At 40.1% G+C, this 26,371-nt stretch overlaps 2 protein-coding genes across 2 annotated transcripts in view; both read right to left on the reverse strand.

Moving 5' to 3' along the window:
• Positions 1–2,131: 2,131 nt before the first annotated feature.
• Positions 2,132–6,907, reverse strand: LOC143030492 (carboxypeptidase B-like). Its single transcript, XM_076193645.1, has 7 exons — positions 6,635–6,907; positions 5,976–6,123; positions 5,419–5,573; positions 5,222–5,312; positions 4,914–5,116; positions 4,476–4,560; positions 2,132–2,721 (listed from the first exon to the last, which is right to left on the reverse strand). Exons 1-7 carry the CDS (start codon positions 6,833–6,835, stop codon positions 2,537–2,539), a joined length of 1,068 nt encoding a protein of 355 aa, XP_076049760.1. The 5' UTR covers positions 6,836–6,907; the 3' UTR covers positions 2,132–2,536.
• Positions 6,908–12,425: 5,518 nt separating this feature from the next.
• Positions 12,426–26,371, reverse strand: part of LOC143027796 (uncharacterized) — a 60,558-nt gene continuing 46,612 nt past the window's right edge. The window contains exons 11-25 of the mRNA XM_076189373.1: positions 25,284–25,387; positions 24,942–25,122; positions 23,746–23,802; positions 21,507–21,573; positions 21,379–21,421; positions 18,650–18,828; positions 18,525–18,608; positions 17,909–18,015; positions 17,212–17,429; positions 15,130–15,277; positions 14,453–14,607; positions 14,274–14,364; positions 13,966–14,168; positions 13,465–13,549; positions 12,426–12,610 (exon numbers count right to left, since the gene is read on the reverse strand). Coding sequence (XP_076045488.1) covers positions 12,426–12,610; positions 13,465–13,549; positions 13,966–14,168; positions 14,274–14,364; positions 14,453–14,607; positions 15,130–15,277; positions 17,212–17,429; positions 17,909–18,015; positions 18,525–18,608; positions 18,650–18,828; positions 21,379–21,421; positions 21,507–21,573; positions 23,746–23,802; positions 24,942–25,122; positions 25,284–25,387 — 1,907 coding nt within the window. The remainder of the gene's footprint in view (positions 12,611–13,464; positions 13,550–13,965; positions 14,169–14,273; positions 14,365–14,452; positions 14,608–15,129; positions 15,278–17,211; positions 17,430–17,908; positions 18,016–18,524; positions 18,609–18,649; positions 18,829–21,378; positions 21,422–21,506; positions 21,574–23,745; positions 23,803–24,941; positions 25,123–25,283; positions 25,388–26,371) is intronic.

A 26,371-nucleotide genomic window follows, 5' to 3' on the forward strand; every position in this document is an offset into this window, starting at 1 on the left:
CACGGGTGGGCGGAGCTACGGTGCGCCCGCTATGTTCGAGAACATTCTAATGTCGTCTCGAAGCTTAGTTGAACCAAAATCAGCTGAAATATATTTGTAGCTATCTCCTATTGTATGTTTTTCTTCAATGATTATAGTAAGGCTCTTTGCCAACACATCTTGATAGGCAGACATAGAATAGAATAAATTCATGGTCTATTAAGGCTCTATTTTCTACTTTGCTTCTTGGTTGAGTAAAACCGTCACGACGTCCATAATACCCAGTCTCTCAAATAAATAAATAGATAAATAAAACGAAATTCCAAAAATAACATCCCTTCAAAATTCCTGTCCTTACAATACAACCAATAATAAATGAAAATCAGACAGACAAATGACAACAAAACAAAAGCAAATAATATAAGATAAATTATAATCATTACAGCATCTTACTTAGGTATTTATCTAACTGATTCTTAAAGCTTCGAACTGAACTACATTGCACTACCTGTGCAGGAAGTTTATTCCATTCATTTACTACACGGTTGGCAAAGTTGTTTCTACCTACTTCCAAATTGAATCTATTTCCGGATAGTTTGAGACCATTGTTTCTTGTCTGATTCTCATTCAATGTGAAAATTTTGTCACTTTTGATGTTGTCAATTCCCTTTAAAATCTTAAAGACCTGTATCAAGTCACCTCTGAGTCTACGCTTTTTTTTTTAGGGAAAACAGATTCATGTTTAAGATTGTCTGGTGCTGGGCAGAATCAGATCTGCAAAGTGCATCTCCGAAACCAAGGAGTCAAACTGATGCCACTTGACGAATCTTTCCTTTCACGATAAAAGATATCGACGTGGTCCAAATGCATCTAATGTAGTCATCTACTCTTTATTTATTCATTTTAATTTTTGCCCACATGTTATCAGGTAAATATATACGTAAGAGTACTGTGGTCTTCATTACTCCCACAGACTATGACAATAACGAGTTTGTTTACCATTATAAGAGAAGCTCCTGGCGATGAATCAGAAATGGACAACCATAGTGGACAGATCGCAACATCAGTGCATCCGTATGGGTCAAGTAGCGACCACGTATTATTTAAGATGTTTTCTTTGTAATGGAAGTGATCTATTTTGTTCTATATTGTAAATAATTCTATAAATCCTGGACTTTATTTCCATTGTGCATTACTTGATTCTGCTGTTTGAATGAGCAAAACGTTGTAAATGCGGTATTAGGTCTTTGCACTAGCGTCGTCTGCAGAAATGCATGATGGCTGATTTTGAGGTGGGAAATTGGAATTCATTGTCATGAATTGTTTGTTTAAGACGTATGGGCGGCAGGCAAGTTGTGGCCAAACCCCAGTCCCGGGCGACAATTCATGGGGGTTGTATAATCGCGATTCCAGCGAACTCGCCATGACCCCATTGCCACGTAACATCACTGTGGGACATTAGTTGATAAAAAGGTAAAGACTCAGTTATCGTTAGTTTATATTGAGGCAAAGTTATAATAGTGTTTATTAATACATTCGCTCAGTCAGTCGTTACCTCATACTTATCACCTTCTTTGGTGTGAGCCGATCCCAAGGAACACCATTTGGAGGTGCTGAAGGAGCTGTTGGCTATACTCTGGAGAGAAAGCCTGACCGTCCTTGACCAGGGGAGGAGGTGTCGCCATATAAGGTGGTGGTAAGGAGCTTACGACAGGAGGCACGTAACTGCGGCGAAACTGTCTTCTTTGTCCTATACGCTTGGGCAGTTTGAGCAGGTGGCAGTCACTGCTGGGAATCACAGGGGAGTGCGCGATTCAAACGTTCAATTAAGCAAATGTGAGACCAGCACTCCTCCGATTACGCTACCAGCGCATACTCGTATAGATGAGAATTGATTTATAGATACTTTGTTGGAGTTTTGGAAAAAAAAAAAAAAAAAAAAAAAAAAAAAAAAAATATATATATATATATATATATGTAAATTATATATATATATAGCAACAACAACAACAATAATAATGATAATGATAATAATAATAATAATAATAATAATAATAATAATAATAATAATAATAATGATAATAATAATAGTAATAATGATATCAATAAAAGGGGGAAATCATACCTCTGACGTCACATTTCTTGTCGGTTTTATTTTTTGTGTAGATACAGGTGTCTTTATTCTTTATTTTTGTTATCGTCTTGGTGTCATGCTGATCATCATTGCACGAAACACGCAAGAAGTGGAGATCCACAGTAGGAATGTTTGTGGATTCAAGAAACTACTGTTTTATTGAGAAATTCGTCAAATATTTGCTCACGTTTATTCTTTTTATTGAGTTATTTTTCTGTATTTATCTTTCTATTTCCTCACCTTTATCTATCTTTTTTCTTGCATTTTATATTTGGCCGTGTTTTCCTGTGGGTTTCTCAAAAATTGTGACATGCAAAGCATGATAGTGGAATATTTAAGATATGTTTGTTTATCTCTTGTTGTGTCTTAGTATCGATGTTGTATTTTGGGAATCCTCATTTCTTCCTGAAATTAGCTCTAACATTAGTTGGAGGCTACAAAACTACCTATGGTCTTGACGGCCTCCAGGGTCTCCTGGCCTGTGGGGATGATCTGCCCGGGGGGCAGGAGGAAGCCAAAGTTACCGGTATCTCTAAGTTCGACGGTATAGGTGTACTTGATACCTGCGACACCCTTGGCCCAGTCGTCTGAACCGCCAGCAGCGGGATCTGGAAGGAGAAAGATAAGAGGGATGTCTACATACAATGATTCTTCCTGATTGATACCACATGAAGAGGGTAAAGATGTTCATGTTTATACACACATACATATATCAAGGCTTTTCCCCCCTTACAGGGGAGGTAACCAAAAAGGAAAAGGCATAAAATCATTCCCACCCATTCCATCCCTGAATACAATCCACACCCCTCCACCCTCCCTCTCATCTTAGCACCTCATGGATGACGGGTCATCCCTGCACCTTGTCCACTGCCCTGGGTCAGAAGCAGTGTCGCAAGACACAGCACATCCACAGCAAGGCCGCTTCTTTAAATAGGCGACCCCCCTCTCCGTCCCCCCATGCATAAAAGGAGAAGACGGGGAGAAATCCCTTTGGGCTGCGTCAAATCTTGCTCACACATACTACCTCACCCCAATCCCCCCGCCCATTCCACCTCATGCATCACAACATCATCCATATATAACCATTCTCCATTCACCCCTGTCTTCTGTCCTCTCCCGTCCTTCCTCAACAGACATTCCCCTCTTCCCCAAAGCCCCCTTCACCCCATCCATCCACCTCATCCTAGGACGTCCCCTCATGTTCACTACCTCCACATCTGCCTTCCACACCTCTTTTACTAGTCTTTCTTCACTCATTCTTTCCATGTGTCCAAACCATCCTAATACTCTTTCATCAACCCTATCTCCCAACTCCCTTTCCACCCCCGTTCTCCTCCTCACCTCCTCATTTCTCACTCTATCCCGCCTAGTAACCCCCATCATACTTCTCAGACACCTCATCTCAAACACATTCAAACTCTCTCTTCCTCTCTTATGTTCCATGTTTCTGCCCCATACAGTGCTGCTGGCACAACCACTCCTTCATACAGTCTCCTCTTAGCATCCATTCCCAAATGTCTATTCCTCATTACACTCTTCAATCCACCAAGGCATTTACTCGCTTCTCTCAATCTACATTCTACCTCCACCTTCACTCCACCTTTTCCTGCCACATTTGCACCCAAGTATCTAAAACTATCCACTTCCTCCAGTCGCTCTCCCTTAATGCTCATTTCCAGTCTACTGCCACTTTCACCCCATGTACATCTCATCACCTTACTTTTACCCACATTTATCTTCAGCTTTCTTCTATCACATACTCTCCCAAACTCTGTCACCAACTATTTCATGTTTATGGAAATGGTTATTATTATGTATTTTTTTCTATTAAGTGGAGATAGTGACGGTCAGCATGGCTATAGAGACAAATTGCCTTTAAACATAGTCAGTGGACATTATTATATATTGTGACCGAAGAGGGGTATATTTTTCCAGGTAACTCGGCCTTCACATTCCTCTACCTCTTGTTATCCCGGTTAATCTGGCCGTGGCCAAATTAAACGTCCTTTCTTGGATGTTTACTCTGTGAGGGGAGCACATATACAACTATGCCGTGCCTCATTTCAAATGGTGTATGCTTTATCATACCTTACTTCATGTATGCTTCATTGATGGTGTCAAGAGATTTGTATGTATGATTCAAAGACTCTATTAAGCCATTGCAAAATGTCATGGTACGTAATAATTCCATGATGGATAACGCCAGAAGATTTGATTAAGCTGGAAGCCTTCACGTATCGATGGCTTAACGAAAAGGCTCCGTAGCGGATATGATTTTATATGATTGGAGACAAAATAGGACTGCAGAATCGAGAGACAAATTTGAATTTGTATATCATATTGAAACGAAAAGTGAACTCACAGATGGTGTTGGTGGATGATCCAACTTCGTAGGAGGTTCCGTAGAAAGCTGTTAGTGAATCAACGGCGTCACGGGCTAGGTCGTCCTAAAGATAGACGAGGAAGAGTAAGTATTAGTCTAGTTCTTCTGCAAGGCTGAAAAAGTATGCATTCGTTGCCGAATTTAGGTATGAACTAAACACGCTACAGCTTAAGGGCTCACCAGCCATGATGGACAAAATTTCTATTACGAATAATGTCTTGCCATTTCCATGGAAGAAGAAACCAGAACGATGTAATAGTAGGCTAGTGTTAAGTACTACTGAGCAACCAAAATGCGACCATTGCGCCCAAATCTTTGCCATACTTGTGAAAAGGCCTCAAGTGCCGCTAAAAATCTTAGTCGTCAATTCATTGGGACCCAGGCCTTAAATACTGTATGCTCCTCTAAATAACTCACGAGGTCCACCCAGTCGTCAGGTAGTGCGTACGTGTATCCCCAGGGATACATCCAGAGCTGGGAGAAGGCGTGGAACGTAAGGTAGACCTTGATCCTGTCGGCGTACTTGTTGAGCTGATCTCTCACATTCTGCATCTCGATTTCGGAGAAAGGTTCAGGTCCGGAATAGATGTCAGAGCAAGGATTGTTGGAAGTTCCCACCTCTGAAAGAAGGCACCTCGATTGCGACAGGACAGACTAACCAATAGGGATTGGCCATGACTACATAGACATAAGGAAGGTTTGAGAGACTTGTCAGGTGAACTTACCGTTCCAGTGGAAGTCCCAGTTCCTGTTGGGGTCGACGCCCTTGCAGCCAAAGACGCCAGTCTTGGAGCGAGTCTTACGCCAGTATCGATCCTAAATGGACATGAGAATTAAGGTTACGTCTGGACGTCACACTAAAGCGAAGAAAGCAGGGAGTCAACTCGCATGACATAGAGGAAGAGAAAACTTTGGGACTTACATTGGTATGGCTGTACTCGTAGCCGTCGGGATTAATGGTTGGCATGAAGATAAAGTCGACATGGTCAAGGAAGGGGTAGTCTTCACGGTTTTCCACCATCTGGGACATAATGTAAGACACAGTGGCGGTAGAGACCCATTCGCGGGCGTGGATACCTGGGAAGAAGTTGAAGGGTGGTCTGGTTTTAGAATAAACTTGCGCCTGTATACCTAAGCTAATCTACTCAGTTTATCCTGGCCCTATGTCAAGCCACCTACGCTAAATAGAATAAAATGAGTAATTCATTTTTGTGGTTGCCCATGTGGGATTCCTGGATTCATAAATCCTGTTCTGGTTAAAATAGTTTGAATTACTGTTTTCATAATGGCTGTTTTACTTCATATTGACAAAAATATATTTTTTCCTGTTATGTCTCTGATTTGGAGAGAAAGGCTGCAACCCTACATTATTTGGTAAATGCAAAGTTCTCTAAAGGTTGATTGAAACAGGAGTGATATGTCAATAAGGACTGTTTGGTATTGTAGAAATTTGCGGGAGAAAGGGCTCAAGTTACATACCACCATCAATGAAGACAATTGGTTTTCTGAAACCCCCATTTGAAAGCTTGAGCATCTTCATATCTCTCCCTTCATAAGATGTCCCAATGGTCTTAACTTTTACGATGTGACTGTAGGTCTCGGCCAGGTAGTCCATGTAGTCATAGAGCTGTGGAATTCAAGGAGAAAAAAAAAACATGAGGAGACTCGAAAGCAGTCGGGTTAGCAATTCCATGTAAATCAAACTGACTTTATGGGAGTTTTGTTACTGTGTTGACTGGAAATACATTTCGTTGAGGAGTCCATCGTTTCTTAATGTCTTGATTCTAGGGACTTCTGCGATTATTTTCTTTGAATAAAGTCAGATGATTTGATTAGTTCGGAGATATTTCGAGTATTGATAGAGCTGAAAACGTCCACGAAGGTGTCATGGAAGCAATGCGGTGGTTAATCCTGAACACAGTAACGCACGTTATAGATTATATTATGGCAAAGAACAAGTGATTCTTTATAACTGTGGGGTCGGAATCTGGAGAGAAGTTATCTTGAGTGCATAACATCGCCTATCCTTTGCCGAGACAAGGCCTTATGATGTAGAATCAAGCAGAGGTGACGATTTTGATGGCTAGTGTGGGAAGAAATGTATAGCAAAAAAAAAAAAAAAAAAAAAAGGGTCCTACGTCGTCAAGGCGGTGGTAAGCCGTCCAGTCCATGTTGTGTTTGGCATTTGTGTTCCTCCTCTTCGCCATCTCCAGTGCGCGGTCGTTGGCGATCTTGCTCTTCTCTGTCAAATCGCCCAAGTCGGGGATGATCACCGAGTACTCGATGCCTACCTTGGAAAGCGTAGCCTTGAGTACCGGAACCATCCACCTTTGAGCCATGATGTCCACATTCTTTCCTGGAACCGCGAAGGATACTTAATTTGGTGCAAAAAATAACCCAGGCAGATCTGGTCGTAGGTTAAAACTGCACTGCTCTTTAAAATTATTTGTTTCCTATTAGAAAGAAAAAGTCATCAACTGTATTTTACTAAGGCTCTAACTGTTGTCCTGTAAGCCAATCTATAGAAATAGTTTTAATGGATAGGAGGGCATGTGAAACTATCTCTATCTTAGATATACTTTTGAGCGTGAGTTCCCATGAATTCTGGATCAACTGGTAACCCAGTAATGTAATAACCTTCCAAGTTACGGCAAACAAGACTAGGTCTGGGAATCTTGGTTCTATCGGACAAATACTATTTTCTCTCCCTAACACTTGGCCTATCGGGAATTAACAAACTCGTTAGCTATGCTATTGCGAACCCCTGACAGGTGCATGACGTCACGGTGAGTGGTATCGTAAATCGTGAGTTGGAAATGTAGGCAATACACAAGTCAACGTACCGACCGCTCGGGGCTCAGTCCAGAAGTCATAGAGATCCTGCATGAAGAGTCCATGAAGGTAGTGCAGATGTGACGCTCTGGTTGGGTTCACCCTAATAACCTGTGCCCTGTAAATGGTGAAGAAAGTTACATAGACTATTCCCATTCCGTTGAGAGAAATATGACCTCTCTTTCCTTTTAGATCATCAGCGATAACCAACTCTTCTGTCCTTGGGAACAACATCGAGTCGAAGAGGTGGAGTTATGGAGATGACAAGGAAATTTAAGGTGGAGTACAAAGGAGGGATACCGTAAGTTGAAATTGATAAGCATCTTTTTTGGAGTCGAAATTAATCTCCTCTCATATAATGATCTATGATTGTGGGTAGTTGAACAGAAGTTCCTGACCCAGTGATGTCACGGTTGACGGGGCCGCTGGGGCTGGCTGCCGCCAGGCCCACGAGGACGAGCACAAGAGCCAAAACCTTCATGCTGAATGACGACTCCTCTCTTTTCTTCCCCTCTTTTTATACGGAGGTTGTAGGGGCCTAGGGGTCACGTGGCATCCATATCGGCTACGCACGTACGATGACACAACAAAAATAGAGGTCTTTGGCGGTGAAGTGTGTCAAGTTCAAGAGCCTCTGTTAGGCTACTTTCATGCTCCGTGAATAATGTAGTAGCTTGAATTTTAAAAGATACTCAACTTGATGACGAACTATGTGCACGTCCAGCCTACTAACTCTAGATTGTTTATACCACTTACAGTGTTCTAGTTGTTGATATTTTATTGGTATGCATGTTTGAGCATTGTTCAGGTTTCATTTGTACTGCTATACATTTCACTCTAACCACTCTTTTTCGCTATTTCTAAAGTTAATTTTCTTTGCCTCTCACGCTAAGTGTTTTTTCAATGATACCAAGATCATCTACACATTTTCTCTCGCCTCAATGTAATATGACTGTATTGTTAAAATCGAGTAGCTTAACTGAGCAAAAGTGTAAACCATGCTGAATGCCATCTCGTATTATTGTTCCAATATAATTTACTCAGATCAAAATTAGTCTTATAGTTCTGTAGTTGCGTGGCTTTCGTTGTTCGGCCTTTTGTAATATAGGAAAAAGTTTTGCTAATTCCCATTCCTTCGGTGAACCTGGTTGTGACAAAATATTTTGAAAATCATTTCTGCACTTTATTCTCTGTCCCGTGGTATAAAGCAGTCATCAACACAGTAATCCTCACAGGAATCCCACGGATGCCTCCCCTTGCTAGTCATATAACATCCTTCTTCCTATCTCTCCTCACTTCTGCCCTCCCTTGGGAACACCTTCCTCCTATTCTCCTCCTCGGTTGTCCAACGGTAGCACAAATTCCTCGAACACACACTGGTAGTCATTAGTTCTGTAGTTCTGTTTGAATGCAGGTTTTATGTGTAGTGCTCTTCATGAAGGACTAATGACTGGTGCCTGCATGTGCTGGTCCTGGAAGATGGCCAGCAAAGCTGCCAATTTTCAAACTTGTCATCCACCTCCATCAAGAAGTGCAACCCTGAAATTCTGACACTATATCTCTGGACTAGGCCCAGGCGTGCATGCGGTCTATCTGTCTATCTCTCTTTCTCTCTCTGTCTTTGTCTTTGCTGTCTCTGTCTGTCTCTATCTGTCTGTCTGTTTCTCTATGTATCTGTGGATGAAGCTCTAGGTGGGAGTGATCTGAATGTCGTTATATTTAAATTACGTGTGCCTGAACTTGAGGTAAAAAAAAAAAAAAAAAAAAAAAAAACAGACGCACCATTTCTGAGCTGAGAAGAGTTGATCTTGCTGGACTGGTGTCAACGTTCAAGAGTCTTGGGACTCATTCCGTGTTCGCTTTATGGCACAACAGACACATTTTGTGCCAAAGAAAGTAGTCAAAGAAGAACGATTAAAGAAAGGAAAACATCTTATCGCCGCTATAAGACACACCGTCGCGGTTTTGCCATCAAGAATACATCCGTTTGCGCAGGCGGGTTAAAAGAATGACAGAAGCAGCAAAACGTGGTGAAGAGCAGAGGGTAGCTGCATCTTGGAAGACCCCAAGGAGTTCTTTAACTACGTTAACAACAGAAAACCATTTAGAAATAAAACTGGTGCTTTGCGTGACAGTCAACACAGTCATTTCGAATTATGACAAAAGAAACAATATAGGTTTAATGTATCTAGACTTTGCAAAAGCTTTTGATACCGTCCCCCACGAAATACTTACTAAATTAGCTTCACACGGAATAAGTGGTAGCCTATTAAGTTGGACTAGTAATTGGTTGAATGATCGAAAACAGAGAGTTGTTCTTAATGGCAAAACTTCTAGATGGGAAAATATTACGAGTGGAGTTCCTCAGGGCTCCGTTCTTGGGCCACTTCTATTCATAGTATATATAAATGATACAGACCACGGAATGAAATCTATTGTCTCGAAATTTCCTGATGATACAAAACTATGCGGAATGGCAAATGATCACTTAAACCAATTAGATATTCAAGAAGATTTAGGTAAATTACAGCAATGGTCTGAAAAGTGGCTAATGATATTTACCACAAGTAATTACAAGGTAATGCACATAGGTAAAATAACAGTAAGTACGAATACAAGTTATTTGGAAATTCGTTAACAAAAGTGGATAGTGAAAAGGATCTCGGCATAATGATCTGTAACGATCTCAAATCATCTAAGCAGTGTATTTTAGCCTCCGAGAAAGCAAATAAGATTCTAGGACTGGTTGCGCGATCTTTTGACTTCAAAAGTCCATCTCTCATTAAGAAGCCATATAAATCGTTAGTTCGTCAACATTTGGAATATGCTGTTTCCGTATGGTCATCAAATCTCATTAAAGACATTGACAGATTGGAAAAAGTACAACGGCGAGCGACAAAACTGATTCCAAATATCAAAAATAAATCATACGAAAATCGACTAAAACATATGAATCTGTTTTGCTTAAAGAAACGTAAACTCCGTGGTGACTTGATACAGGTCTTTAAGATTCTAAAGGGAATTGACAACATCAAAAGTGACAACATTTTTACACTGAATGAGAATCCGACAAGAAATAATGGTTTCAAACTGTCAGGAAATAGATTTAATTTGAAAGTGAGTAGAAACAACTTCGCCAACCGTGTAGTGAAATAATGGAATAAAGTTCCTGCAGAGGCAGTGCAATGTAGTTCAATTCGAAGCTTTAAGATTCGTTTAGATAAACACCTAAGCAAGATGCTGTAATGCCTGCCATTTATCTTATATTATTTGTTTATTTGTTTGTTATTGTCTGTTTGTTTATTATTATTTGCTTGATTTTCATTTATTATTATCTATATGTCAATTTATTGTTATTTACTATTTACCTGTTTCTTTATTATTTAACTATACCTGTGCATTAATTTATTTGATTTATTATTATTTATGTTATTATAATTTTCATTTGTTTATTTATTTATCGTTATTATGTTTTCTTTCGCATTCGACCAAGTTATGGACTAAAAGGTCTCCTGTCGGCATGCTCCTCCTTTATAATCCTTTGACTGTGGTGGAACGCTTCAGAACACAGACTTTGAGATGACTGATACTCGTATTCTTAATGCACATTTCTCGTCAGTATTCACTGAGGAAGTAAAGTGAGCAATCCCTGAACCAATTTTGGTACATGAGGGAGAGTCCATGGAGAATATTCAGTGTACGAACATCGAAGTCTTAGCCAGACTAGACAAACTTTGCACAAAGAAGTCTCCCAGTCCAGATGGATTCTTGCCAAAGCTACTGCGGGAGGCTTGCGAGAAGGTGGCTCCCCACCTAGTACAGATCTTCAGTGTGTCTCTATGGACAGGAGAAGTGCCTAGAGTTGAAGGTTCCATGTGGTATATTCTGGACTGGGAAACTGGCGAGTGTTGAATGGGATTGGACCTTTTCTTTTCGGGTTTCGGATCCAATCTACACAACCATTTGATCAGAGTTACATGTGATGGGGTTTTCCATAGTAAGAGATGAAGATTATTCACTTGAAATGTACACTGCGAAGCAAGGGATGGTCCACTGGTACTGTCAAGGACTAAATATCTGATTATTTCAGGTCGAGACGAGGACCAGTGAAGCGTTGTCGGCTGTTCCATGGCCTATTCGGCTTAAAGTGTGTGTTTGGGAGGAGTTCATTGCCCTATTGGTGAAGTAGGTTACTACAGGGCGGGGAAGGGTAGAAGCAGAGGGTTTTTTACTGAGTCTGAGAGGGCTGCGGCTCCTTCACATCAGCTGTTGGATGTGTTGTTTTATTTTTCTGGGGCCACGTAATGGGTGATATTGTTAGAACCGGCTCCTCAGCCAGATGGAGGAATGGCAGACTTTGTTTAGGACACCTTCTCCAGCCCATTTCCCATGCGGGGTGAGCAGAGCGGGTCCTTGAAAGGGTTGTTTAAGACGTACGGGGAGGCTGCCAAATTGTACTGCTGCCCAAATCCCAGTACCAGACGACAAAGCGGACATGTATCGCTTCAGATTAGGTTGTAAAATGAGGCTCCCAGAGATAAACCTTCTCGTGGCCCCTCGTGGCCTCTCTTCACGCACTATCACCGTGGGATAATTTCACTTAGCTGAAGAAAGCATCACATTGAGAAAGGGTTAAGGAACTGTGATGAATTTTGGAACCTTTAGTCTAGTTAAGGCTTGGCAATTTTGCTCATCTAAGCAGGTGTCGCCATATAGATAGAAGGGGTTTGATTTACTTATGCCTTGTAATGGTTTAGAAAAAGGAAAATAATACCTCTAACTTTAGTGGTGCTATAGGCATATTTCATGCCAGTTTTATTTTTTGTAAATATTCCCCTACAACTGATTGTTAATAATGAGCGTAGATTCGCTGTAGATATTTTTAACTGGTCTAATATTTTCATCGAATTGTCGTCCAGCAGAGTAGTTTGATGACGATCATTGCACGAAACACGTTGGAAATGAAAAATCACACCAAGTGTGTTTGAGCCTTCAAGAAACTACTGATTTGAGGGCTATTTTCCTAACTCTTCTTGTGTCATAGTATCGATGGCATCCTTTGGGACTCCTTATTCGTTCCTGAATTTAGCTCTAGCATCAGGTCGAGGCTACAAATCTGCCTATGGTCTTGACGGCCTCCAGGGTCTCCATACCGGTGGGGATGATCTGCCCGGGGGGCAGGACGAAACCAAAGTTGCCGGTGTCTCTCAGTTCGACGGTGTAGGTGTACTTGATACCTGCTACACCTTTGGCCCAGTCATCTGAACCACCAGCAGCGGCATCTGGTAGGAGAAAGATATGAGAAGTGTCTAAATTGGATCCCAGTGACAATTATTCTTCATGGTTTATACTACATGGAGGGGTGAATATGTTCATGTTTATGACTGCCACACATGGAAGTAGTTAGTAGCTTTTGGGAACTTTGGACACTGAAATCCTTTATTCATGAAGAAACAAAATTGCTTATATCACTGAACATAGGAGAGGACCTGAAAACACGTATGTATTCCAAAGAAAGTGGTATGAATTGAGTTTGTCACAATTGTGCATTCCAGAATAAATGAAATGTGAATGATCATGTGGAATTGTGTGACGCTCTGGGTCTTGCTGTCCACGTCAAGATGCCTGGAAAATGCCCTTGAACATAGCCAATAGGCACTTACAATGACATTATCATATACTTTAACCAAAGAGTTGATTATGCTTTCAAATTGCCATGTCTTCACATTCCCCCGGTTATGCCTACCAGTGACGAACTAAACACCCTTTAATTTGTCATGGGTGTTTACATTGTTAGGATAGCATATTTACAACTATTATCGTATCTCATTGCACATGATAATCCATGCTGTAAAAACGTTATCGTACCTTAGTACCTGTGTGCCTGGCTGATGGTTTCAAGAAAGTTTTACACACTATCATATATAATTCAAAAACTCGAATAAATCATCGTGGGTATCCGGAGTGCGTAAGAATGGCTTTATAATTAATGTCATATCATTATAATACAGCAGAAAACCATCACGCCTCGATGGATTAATTAAAAGTTCCGGACTGGATATACCAGTATGTATGGTCGTAAACAAAAGTTGGCTGCAGAGGCCAGTATATATTAAGAAAATAATAGAAATCTTACAGCTTGTTTGCATGGAAGATCCAACTTCGTAGGAGGTTCCGAAGACAGAGGTTAGGGATTCAACTGCGTCTAAAGCCAGGTCCTCCTAAAAAAAAAAAAAAAAAAAAAAAAAAAAAAAAAAAAAAAAAAAAAAAAAAAAAAAAAAAAAAAAAAAAAAAAAAAAAAAAAAAAAAAAAAAAAAAAAAAAAAAAATCTGAAATAAGTATGCGTTAATTTTTGGACTTGAGCATAATATAGGCAACCTATAGCTTCAACACATACCATGGTGGTTAGAATTTCTATTACGAATGATGTCTTGCCATTTACGTAGGCTAAGGAACCTGTGCGATGCAATACTTGGCTAGCGTTAACTACTGAATAGCTCAGATCTACTCAGCAACTAAAATGCGACCCCTCTGCCCAAATCTATGGCATACTTGTGAAGAGGTCTTAAGTGCCGTTACAGAACTAGTCGTCATTTCATTGTGATTTAACTAATGTACTTTCACCCAAAGAACTCACGAGGTCCACCCAGTCGTTAGGTAGTGCGAACGTGTGTCCCCAGGGGTACATCCAGAGCTGGGAGAAGGCGTGGAACGAAAGGTAGACCTTGATTCTGTTGGCGTATTTGTTGAGCTGATCTCTCACATTCCTCATCTCGATTTCGGAGAAAGGTTCAGGTCCGGAATACATGTCAGAGCAAGGATCGTCGGAAGTTCCCACCTCTGAAAGAAGGCACCTCGATTGCGACAGGACAGACTAACCAATAGGAATTGGCCATGGCTACATAGACATAAGGAAGGTTTGAGAGACTTGTCAGGTGAACTTACCGTTCCAGTGGAAGTCCCAGTTCCTGTTGGGGTCGACGCCCCTGCAGCCAAGCACTCCAGTCCTGGAGCGAGTCTTACGCCAGTATCGATCCTAAATGGACATGAGAATTAAAGTTACTTCTAAACGTCATACTAAGCAGGAAGTCATCTCGCATGACAAAGAGGAAGAGAAGACTTACATGGGTGTGGCTGTACTCGTAGCCGTCGGGATTAATGGTTGGCATGAAGATAATGTCGATGTGGTCAAGGAAGGGGTAGTCTTCACGGTTTTCCACCATCTGGGACATAATGTAAGACACAGTGGCGGTAGAGATCCATTCGCGGGCGTGGATACCTGCGAGGTTGAAGGGTGGTCTGGTTTTAGAATCGACTTGGGCGTGTGAGAAGTGAGAAACCCCTGGTAAAGCAAAACACTATCGGTTGCGGGAAGCCGCTGTTTTCTTTTTTAGGCCGATATTAGGTCGCTTCCTTGCCTGGCCAGGGCTGTCGGCAACCAACGCGATATAGCCCGCAGCGGATCTTGGTAATCAAACTCATGACCACTTGCCCATGAATTCGGCACGATATCCACTAGGCTACCGCGCGGCCTTTGTACCCATGTCGGATTCCTTGACTCATATATTTTGTTGTGGATAAAATACTTGGCATCGTTGTTTTAATAACGGCCACTTTACTTGATAATGACCATTTGATCTATATTTCCTGTCACATCTCTGATTTCGAAAGAAGGACTGCAAACCTATATTATTTGGTAAATACCGTTCTCTAAAGGCAGTTTAAAACAGGAATTACATGTCAGTGAGGATTGCGTTTGATATTCTATGTATTTACAGGAGAAAGGACTCGTGCTACGTACCACCGTCAATGAAGATAATTGGTTTTCTGAAACCTCCATTTGAAAGCTTGAGCAACTTCATATCTCTGCCCTCATAGGATTTGCCAATAGTCTTAACTTTTACGATGTGACTGTAGGTCTCGGCCAGGTAGTCCATGTAACCATACAGCTGAAGAATTCAAATAGAGAAATACTGGAAAAATGAGGTATGACTCAAAGGTAGTCGGGTTTGTAATTTCATGCAAAGGAAAATGACTTCATGTGAGTACGTTGCTGTGTGGACTGGAAATTTATCTCTTAAGAATGATCTTTTTTTAACGTTTTAATCCTAAGGACATCTATGACTGTTTTGTTCTGAATGAAATATACGGCTTAATTAGAACTTGGACATACAGATAGTTTATTCCTGCCAGCCTGTCCCAAACCCGGAGAAATGAGAATGTCCAGCAGAAAAAGAAAAACGCCCATGAAACACAGACTGGCTCGGGATGTAGACTGGCCAGATCAACAAAAAAAAAAAAAAAAAAAAAACGAGCGTTACGGACAATCAGTCTCACCAAAGATAGCCTAAGCATGACAACAATCAGCACTGGGACATTGCGTAACAAGGAGGAGGGAATTATCATGACGACGGAGAAGAGACAGATAGAGATGTGAGATGAGACTTCTGGGGTGGGTTCAAAGACCTTGCACAAGAACTATCAACTATAATGCAGCGGGATTGATAGAGCCCAACATGGGGTCGCTGTTATGTCATAAACAACAGAATCGCCTTAATATCCTTCAGATACAATGGTTATAGAATAGCCCTGTTCAAGTGTATGCACCTCAGCAGGGACACCCTGCAGAGGAAAAATATCGTTTTTATTGAGAGCTGCTGGAAATAAGAGACTCTCTACCTTACCTATTATAATTTTACGTGATTTCAATGGACAAAGAAAGAATAATTTTCTGCACACGAATTCAAATGTCTATCATGAACACTTATCATAAGCATAAATGAAACTGATATTGATGGAAGTCAACAAAAATAAGATTTTTCAAGATATGAATAGTATTCTTCCATCTCACTGGATTCAGACCATCAGATGATTTTGTCTTTAGCTGGCAAAACCCAAAATGCCTAGGGATACAATAAGGACAATATATATATTTTTTTTTAAAATTTTGAGAAATCCAAAGTGTAAACCAGAACTACAGCTTAAGGTAAACCATGACAGACATCAACAACCAAAGAGACAGATATCAGGAGAGTTGGAGCTATTCTAAAAGCAGTATCATAAGGAGAGGAGAGGGTAAAATTGGCACAAAGATATCCTATGGAATAATACATACATACATATACCAGAGGCTTTTCCCCCCTACACGGGGGGTAGCCAAAAAGAAAAAGGCATAGAAACCACTCCCACCCATTCCATTTCCCATACATTCCATTCCCCTCCACCCTACTCCCTCCCTCCCATCTCGGCACCTCCTGGATGACGGGTCATCCCTGCATGGAATAATAATAATAATAAAAAAAAAAAAGGTAACGCCATGAGGGGCAGAAAGGGTGAGACATGCTGTTAAGGAGAATATGAGAATGAAGAACAGCAGACAATAACAGATTTATCATTGGCAACCAGCGGGGAAGACCAAGAGCAAAATGGAGAGACAATATTTTAGATGCGATTGGAAGAGGAAGCATATCAAGATAAGATCTGGTGAAGAAATTTTATCCAGGTAGTCTACTCGACAAGCTTAAGAACTTAACAGGCATCTGGTGAGAAGGTGAGAAAGATGATTTAAATAGCTTAGGAATATTTCAAGTATTCATAGAGCTGAAGACGTTCAGGAAGGTATCATGTGTTTAACACGGTGGGTAACCCCTCAGTACAGTGACACATGTTGTGGAATACGTTCTGGCAAAGAACAAGAGATTCTTTGCAACTACGGCGGTGGAGTCTGGACAGAAATCATCTCAATTGCATACCATCGTTTGTCCTTTGCTGAAACAGGCTCTTATAAAGTAGGTCGTATATAAAGGCAGAGGTATTTTGATAGCTAGTGAGGGAAGAAAAATATATCTGAGAATCACAAAAGCGCAACAAAACTAGGTCCTACGTCGTCAAGGCGGTGGTAAGCCGTCCAGTCCATGTTGTGTTTGGGATTTGGGTTTCTCCTCTTCGCCATCTCCAGTGCGCGGTCGTTGGCGACCTTGCTCTTCTCTGTCAAATCGCCCAAGTCGGGGATGATCACCGAGTACTCGATGCCTACCTTGGAAAGCGTAGCCTTGAGTACCGGAACCATCCACCTTTGAGCCATGATGTCCACATTCTTTCCTGGAACCGCGAAGGATATTTAGTTTCGAGTCAAAAATAAGACATGAAGATACGGTTGTTGGTCAAAACTACAGTGCTTTTTAACATTTTTGTTTCCTATTAGAAAGAAAAGGCCATCAACTATATTTTACTAAGACTAACTGTTGTCTTATAAGCTAATCCACATTACTAGTTTTAGAGAAAGTGGGGGATGTAAAACGATCTTAGACACATTTTTGAGCATCAAGTTCCCGTGAACTCTGGATGAACTGTTAACCCAGTAATGTAGTAAACTCCAAGTTACGGCAAACAAGTCTCTAGCTCTGAGAATCTTGGTTCTATCGGACAAATATTGTTTTCTCTCCCTAACACTTGGCCTATCGGGAATTAACAAACTCGTTAGCACGGCTATTGCGAACCACTGACAGGTTCATGACATCACGGTGAGTGCTACCGTAAATCGTGAGTTGGAAATGTAGGCAATACACAAGTCAACGTACCGACCGCTCGGGGCTCAGTCCAGAAGTCATAGAGATCCTGCATGAAGAGTCCATGAAGGTAGTGCAGATGTGCCGCTCTGGTCGGGTTTACCCTTATCACCTGCGCCCTATAAAAGGCGAAGAAAGTTACATAAACTATTCCCATTCCGTTGAGAGAAATATGACCCTTCTTCAAGATTGTTCCAGATATTGCACCCTCTTTTACGCACACGTCATCAGTGATAACCAGAGCTTCTGTACTTGGGAAACTTATCGCGCCAAGGAGTTGGAGTCATGGAGGTGGTAAAGAAATTTAAGGAGTGTAATAAAAAAGAAAGGATATTATAAGTTGAAAGTGATCAGCATTATTTTTTGGGTGAAAAATATCCTATCATAAAATGAATGGTTGCTTTTTATCCGTAGGGGTGCCACTGAATTCTATGAAATGGTGACTCTGTGCAGTCAGTACTAAATGGAAAGAAATGCGAAAATTTAAGAGTAGAGAGGGAGAGGGAGATGGGGACTTGGGATGAGGAAGGGGTGAGGAGGAGGAAGGGGAAGTAATGGTAGAGAGTGAATAAGAATATCAATCCAAGATTGTGTTTAACCTTTTCGGGTGTGAACAGAATTTTCTTACCCAGTGATGTCACGATTGACTGGGCCACTGGGAAGGGCCGCCGCCAGTCCCGCGAAGACGAACACAAGTATCAGAACCTTCATGCTGAATGACGACTCCTGACCTTACTTCCCCTCTTTTTATACGGAGGTTGTAGGGACCACGTGGCATCCGTATCAGCTGCGGGCGTATGACGACACAGTAAACCTAAAGGCTTCTGTCCCGTGACAACGACGTGTATCAAAGAACTTATCTCTACTTCCTTGAGATGTGTCCAGGGCCTCTTCAAGACTTCGTGTCTTCGTGCACAGTGCATGACCGAATTCTTTGAAATTGAGATACACAATTTGATGACCAACGAAGTGCATGTTCAGCAAGGCAATTTTAGATCAGCGGGAGAGATGGGTAAGAAAGGGCAATGATAACAATGATAACAATAATAATAATAATAATAATAATAATAATAATAATAATAACAATAATAACAATAATAATAATAATAATAATAATAATAATAATAATAATAATAATAATAATAATAATAATAATAATAATAATAATAATAATAATAATAATAATAATAATAATAATAATGATAATAGTAATAATAATAATAATAATAACAATAGTAATAATGATAATAATAATAATAATAATAATAATAATAATAATAATAATAATAATAATAATAATAATAATAATAATAATAATAATAATAATAATAATAATAATAATAATAATGATAATAATAATAATGATAATAATAATAATAATAATAATAATAATAATAATAATGATAATAATAATAATAATAATAATAATGATAATAATAATAATGATAATGATAATAATAATAATAATAATAATAATAATAATAATAATAATAATAATGCATATATAAATGCATATACCAAGGGTTTTTCCCCTTTACAAGGGAGTTAGCCAAAGTCAAAAGGCATAATTCCACTTTCACCCATTTCATCCTCACCCACTCCACTCCCATTCACCACCCGTTCCTACCTCCCTCCCTCTTTTCTTGGCTCCTCCTGGATGACAGGTCATCCCTGCAACCCGCCCATTGCCCTGGGTCGGAAGCTATGCAGCAAGACACAGCAAATCCACAGCAAGGCCGCTTCATTTAATCGTCGACGCCCCCCCCCCCTCTGTCCCCTCATGCATAAAAAGAGAAGTCGGGGAGAAATTTCTTTAGGCTACGTCAAAATATCATTCACACATTCACACATCAATAAGCATGTTGAAGGAGAGAAACGCAGTGGGAGAGACGGCGATAAAGTATGGTGAGAGTATGGAAGTGACTGTGGCAAAAATATATTTCAAAAAGAAAGAACACAGAGTAAACCACAAAAGTGGAGCAAGATCCACACAGGTGGACTGTGATGGAGATACCTGATGGACATTATTGACAGCAGAATAGTCGCAGGGAAGAATTTTTCCTAGTAACATTGAAGAGAATGAAGGGCCTGCTAATGATAAGATAGTGATCAAGTGAGGAGGACTGATGCATGAAATTCAGGGAAGGAAGTGAGACAGATGTTGGATGGTATCACCACAGCTGGCAAACAATAGCGGAAGTGATGAGGATGACAGATAGAAAAGTGCCTCGGATGTCATCCAGGCAGAAGAAGGGTAGAGACTTTGTGGAGGAATCCAGAAATACAGGAAAGTATAAGGAAGTACTGGTTGGTGAAGAAGATGTGGAGGGGCAGTAGATGAGGAAAGCGAAGAGAAGTACGAGATGCTTTACTAAGTAAAGAGGTACCAAAAGCCAAGGAAGAAGCACATGACAAACCACAAGAAAAACTGCAAACCAAAGAATGGGGGAAAAGGGACTTGTGGTATCTTGTGGTTAGACAGAGGGACCGAACTGGAAAGGCTGTGAAACCTGTCAGAATGGTAAAGAACGTAAACAGAAACATGATGATAAATGAAGATGGCATACTAATAAGATGGGAGGAATACTTGGAAAAGCTGCTAGATATAGAACATGAGGAGATAAGGGTGGATGACGAAGAGACAGTAAGTCGGGAACTGAGAGGGAACTGAGAGAGGTTAGCAAAGATGAAGTAGGAGCAGATATGAAATAGATGAAGAAAGGAAAGGGAGTTGGGCCAGACAACATACCGGTTAAGACATGGAAAGGTGATCGTGGGGTTCTTGACCAAATTGTTTAACAAAAAATTGAAAGTAAAAGGATGCCGGAGGAGGGGAGAAAAAGTGTAATGATAATTATAAAAAAGGGCGAAGTGCAAAACTGTAGCAGCTACAAAGAAACGAAGCTGATCAGTCACACAATGAAGCTATAGGAAAAATTAGTGGAAGATAGACTGAGAAGAGAGATTCGCATATGTGAAGAGCAGTAAAGTAACGCCGACGACTGTGCTGAAGCTTTGACAGGTCCAGCAAGCTGGTAATAGATAAGAACCTACTTGCATAACTCAAGGACCTGTCTCTGAAGAACGGATATATATAATAGACGATAATGACAAACAGCAACGTAATAGGACACGAACATTAAATGAACTCAAAATAAAATGTGGAATAATAAACAGAACTGCCTACTACAAGGAAGAAGTTGTAGACATGATGGAGGATAGAAAACTTGACATATTGAGCATGGCGGAAGCAAAGAACAGAGGAGAAGAGAAGGAAAAAGAGCTTAGATAAGGACATATTTTCATGTAGAGTACAAGGAAACTGAAACAGGAAGAAATACATGGAGTGGCTATGGTCGTGGGGCCTCGCTTATCAGCTCATAGCCAAGGCGCAAAACTGGAAATAAAAAATGAAAATGAAGATTACCATTAATTTGAAAAAAGTACAATTTATTAAAAAGTATGTACCGTATCGAACTCACGAGCATATGGTCATAAGTTCGGTTCCCGGGACCCTCTGTAAAACTGGAAATGAAAAATGAAAATGAAGATTACCATTAATTTGAAAAAAGTACAATTTCTTAAAAAGTATGTACCGTATCGAACTCACGAGCATATGGTCATAAGTTCGGTTCCCAGGACCCTCTGCGGGCTTCCTGCGTTGGTTCCTGACAACCCTGGCAAGGCGGGGAGGCGACCCAAGCATCGGAAAAAAAAACAGCGGCTTGCCGAAACTGACAGGGCTTTGCCTTACCAGGGGTTCTCACTTTCCACTTAGTAGGAGTGGTGTTGCACGCATTTGCATGTCTACAGTCTGCGTGAAATACCAGCCAGCATCATTGCACACGGAAGCACACACGCATGAAGAATCTTGTGGTACTGAGCCCGCTCAAGACCTCATCTCCCAGGTCGAGCAGGGTCAAAAGCAATTATCACCAACCAGCCCACGTTGTCCGTTTCGACTCCAACGGTCGAAGCATGATACCACAAGACATTAGTATGGCTCATTTATTTTCTTACCTATGGTTCTATGTCCACTTAGACATAGATTGTAATATGTAGACTAAGGATTAAAATTGTGTAATTTAACGACAAATATTTGAGACTTATCTCAACTCTAGTCAGGCCAAATTGGCTCCTTGTAAATTAAACTATCGTACGTAATTCCTTGTTGGTAACTCATCCTAGTTCCCACTTACAAAACCCGGTCATTTGGCCTGTGGACAGACTTGAAAAAATTGCATCAATAAAGCAAAAAAACTATCTCCGCTTTTCTCAACCGTCCTACTGAACTTCGCTTCCACGTCTCAAGGAACGACAACGCTACCAAATTTCTCCTTCTTTCAAAAAACGTTGGAAAATGTTGGTTTGATCTTCGGTGGATCACAACATCTTTTGTAAGAAGGAGAAATTTGGTACCGTAGTCGTTCCTTGAGGCGTGGAAGCGAAGTTCAGTAGGACAATGAGCCGGTTAAGAACAGCGGAGATAGTTTCTTTGCTTTATTAATGCAATTTGTCCAGGCTGTGTCCAGTCTTCCAAGTCTGTCCACAGGCCAGATGACCGGGTTTTATAAGGGGGAATTACGTACAATAGTTTAAATTACAAGGAGCCAATTTGGCCTGACTAGAATTGAGATAAGGCTCAAATATTTGTCGTTGAATTACAGTGGGATCGTGATATATATATATATATATATATATATATATATATATATATATATATATATATATATATATATATATATATATATATATATATATATATATATATATATATATTTATACACACCCAGAGGAGAAAATTCATTTCTCTATATATTCGACTACAATCAAGGGATTTTAATGCAAGCCTGGGGAGTAAGAGAAAAGGAAGTGAATCAGTGATGCATACTTTTGGAGAGACTCATAAACGACGAAGAAGAGAGACTAATTGGCTATTGTGGGAGAAATCATCTAAATATTCTCAACGTGTTTTATAAACACAGAGAACATCATAGGTACTGTACACCAGGTATTTTTTCCGTGGTTTTGCGGGGCTATTAACCACTCGGACCTCGACCTTGCAAGTGGTCAAGACGGTGTCCGCGGTATCATGCCACTCTTGCAGTGACAATAACCGGAGGAAGTTGATGCACACACACACACACACACACACACACACACACACACACACACACACACACACACACACACACACACACACACACACACACACACACACACACACACACACACACACACACACACACACAGTGAAGTTACTAAGTCACCTCAGTTACGGGGTGAGCAGCGCACGGGAGTCACTACGCGGATTATACCAGGTATCAGTGGAACAATAATACTGGCCGGGTCGATAAAAATTCAGTCACTGATTACATTATATCACTGATAAAAGAAGCATAATATCATGTCAGGAGAGAGTTTAGATTCATATCATTGCCACTTTATTGGAGTTCTGAAAGTACCCAAGGTTAGCTCCTAAAAAACACAAATGGAAAATGATAAAGTCAGAACATTTAAAAGACAAGCAGACAAGAAAAAAATACAGGACAAAGATCACAGACTAGCTCGAAGAAAACGTGTAGGAGGATGAAAAACGATGGCCTAAGATAAGATATGCCATTGTTGAAATTGCTGAACAGGACTTAGGGAAGCGGTGGATAAGAGGCATAAAAAAACCATGGTGCACAGAAGATCAGAAGAAAGTGTTTAAAGAGAAATCTCAGAAACTCAGAACATGGCTAAGAAGAAAACACGGGAACTAGGCAACAATATGTAGGGGTAAACACAGAACGGAGGGAAAAGAAGAAGAAAAAAACGGTAAAAGAGAGAGTTAGAGATAGACATACTCTTGAAGAAGAAAGTCTTGAAGGCTCTAAATGAAATGTGGACGAGAGGAAACATTCCTGAGGAATGGAGGAAGACAATTAAGGTGCTCATATACAAAAGAAAAGGTGAAAAGGCTACCTGCAAGAACTACAACGATATTTCACTTATAAACTATGTTACAAAATGTATGAAATGATTCTAGAAAAACAAATAATAAAAAATAGAAAATAAAAGATAAAGGTATTATAGAAACGAAATTAGGAGAGGAGTAGCTTGGTTATAGGTAGAATAGGAGTACCATAAACCTAATTTTCACTTATGATTACAATAACAACATCATGGGAATGCAATAGCTCATCGTATATCGCTTCCATTATCTAAAGAATGTTTTTGATTCTCTACCAAGAGATAACCTGTGGAATTGATTGGAGTAAAATGGTTTAATGTCAAATCAAGGGTTAAGCAGGGCAGCGTTATGTCGCCGTCACTCTTCATAATATGCATGGACGTAATAATTAAATGTTTTAAAGAAGGATATAGACAGAGGAAGGAGACGAAGAAGACATAAAGGTACATACAGATGACATTGCAATATGAGGGAAAAGTAGGCAAGAACTGGATAATGTGTTGACAGATAGAGGTTTAAGGAGTAAATAGTAGCGGAAATACAAGGAAACAAAGTTAAAAATATAAATGAAGAGATGTATCTAGGATGCGTATTTACACCAAAAGGAAATAACAAGCAGGATATCTCATATAGAATAATGGGCATATGGGCATATACCTAAAGGCCAAGAGAATTATGGTTGAAAGTATATTGACTTCAATATTAAGCATGATATAGAAACGTGGGCTATGAACAAGAAGGACAGAAACAGAATACAATCTGCAGAAACTAAAGTGTTAAGATTGATCATGGGTAAAACAAGAAAGGACAGAATAAGATATAAGAAAATTAGAGAAGACATGGAGTCACTCCAATGTTAAAAAACATTGTTGCAGCTCAGCTGAAGTGGTTGGGACATCTTAAAAGGATGGATGAAGACACAATTGTTGGAAGATGGAATTGGACGCCGAATGATACAAACAAAAAAGAACGACCAATTAAAAGATGGAAATATGCATCTGAGAAGAGGCTGAAGACAGTGGAAGACCTCAGAAGAGACCAAACAATTCAAGACGGGCAATAATGGAGAAAGAGGCAGGCTCTACTGACTGGGAACCGAAATAAGAAGCAAGTATGACATCATGCCAGGTAAGTGTACTACAGATGCGATGTTTGTTCGGATGATGCTGATGTTTTTAGTCCGTAGTTTACCGTCGCTTTTATCCTTTTGGGCAGTATTGCGCCACGTAGAATGCCAATCAGTGCCAGAGTGCATTGCGTGTTTATAGATCTAGAGAACGAGTATGACTGTGCACCAAGAGAGGAATTATATTGTAGCAGGAAGTCGGGCGTGGCGCAAAGAGAAGCTTGTCCAGGGTAGCAATGAGATGTTCAGTAGGGACGACGAATGAGTTTATGGAGGAAGTGAGACTACATCTAGGTTCGGACTACCTCTTTCTTGTTTGCAATAATGATGGACGGCCTGAAACATACATTCGGACTAGATGCTCGTTGGATTTTTCGCATGTCGATCATTTTGACCTTGAAACGAATACCTAAAAAAATTGATAGGGTCATATAGGAACTAATACCCACACTTCCTGAAAGTTTCATATCGGTTGATCCAGTCGTTTAATGTTGCCAATAAACAAAGATACTCGACAAAAATAATACCTCTCGCAGACACTGTCCAAACGAGGTAATGAAGCTAACGTATAGCATATAATTTCCCGTTTTCATATAAAGTCATAACCAACATTTACTAGTTATGTACAAAAACTAAGTCTGCACAGCACAATTCCTTCATTCTCCACTGTAAACCCTCATTCCATGTTAAGTCCATTTTCTTATGTATAAAAATATATAATCATTGTTCTTCAAGTGGCATGGGATTCACACATTGTCAATCATTTCCCTTAAACTCAAGAAAAGATCCCTTCCCAATTGAGATTTCCAAAGGATCACTGAAAAATCTACTCCACAAGCGTCCAATAGTTGTATAATTTCTATCGATCTACTTTTCCGGGTTTACATTTCTTAATTGGATTTCGTATTTCTTCTTTTGTTATTTCTGAACCTGTTTCATCTTCAAGAAGTTGTGGCGGGCCTTCTTTAATCGGCAAACAGACATATCTTTCTCATCATTCATAGATATCTGAGGTTCCTGTCAGAATATTTACCTTTTCATGTTTTGAGAAGCCAGCTGACATCGCTTGCTTTTTCTTATAAAATGTTCTTGTTTTCTTTAACATGTCTGTTTCATTAAAATAATACATGTTCTGAATTTGAATAAAAATTTTAATTTAATCAGATATCCTAGGCACTGGAGCACGTTTGTATAACTATGCTTAATTTTTTGTATAACATCAGATCCTTTCTCTTTAGTAGTCTTCGCTGGTTGTTGGCGTCTAGATCTATGGTATTGTCACTTTCATCTAGCAGCCGTGGTCTTTATTCTGTTAAATTTTCTGCTGCTGCTTGACATTTTCCGATGAATTCATGAAAATATGCCATGTCTAGATTCCTAGTCACAGAAATTT

Source organism: Oratosquilla oratoria, chromosome 1, assembly GCF_046742065.1.
Source record: "Oratosquilla oratoria isolate Oo_2021 chromosome 1, ASM4674206v1, whole genome shotgun sequence".
Lineage (NCBI taxonomy): Eukaryota > Metazoa > Arthropoda > Malacostraca > Stomatopoda > Squillidae > Oratosquilla > Oratosquilla oratoria.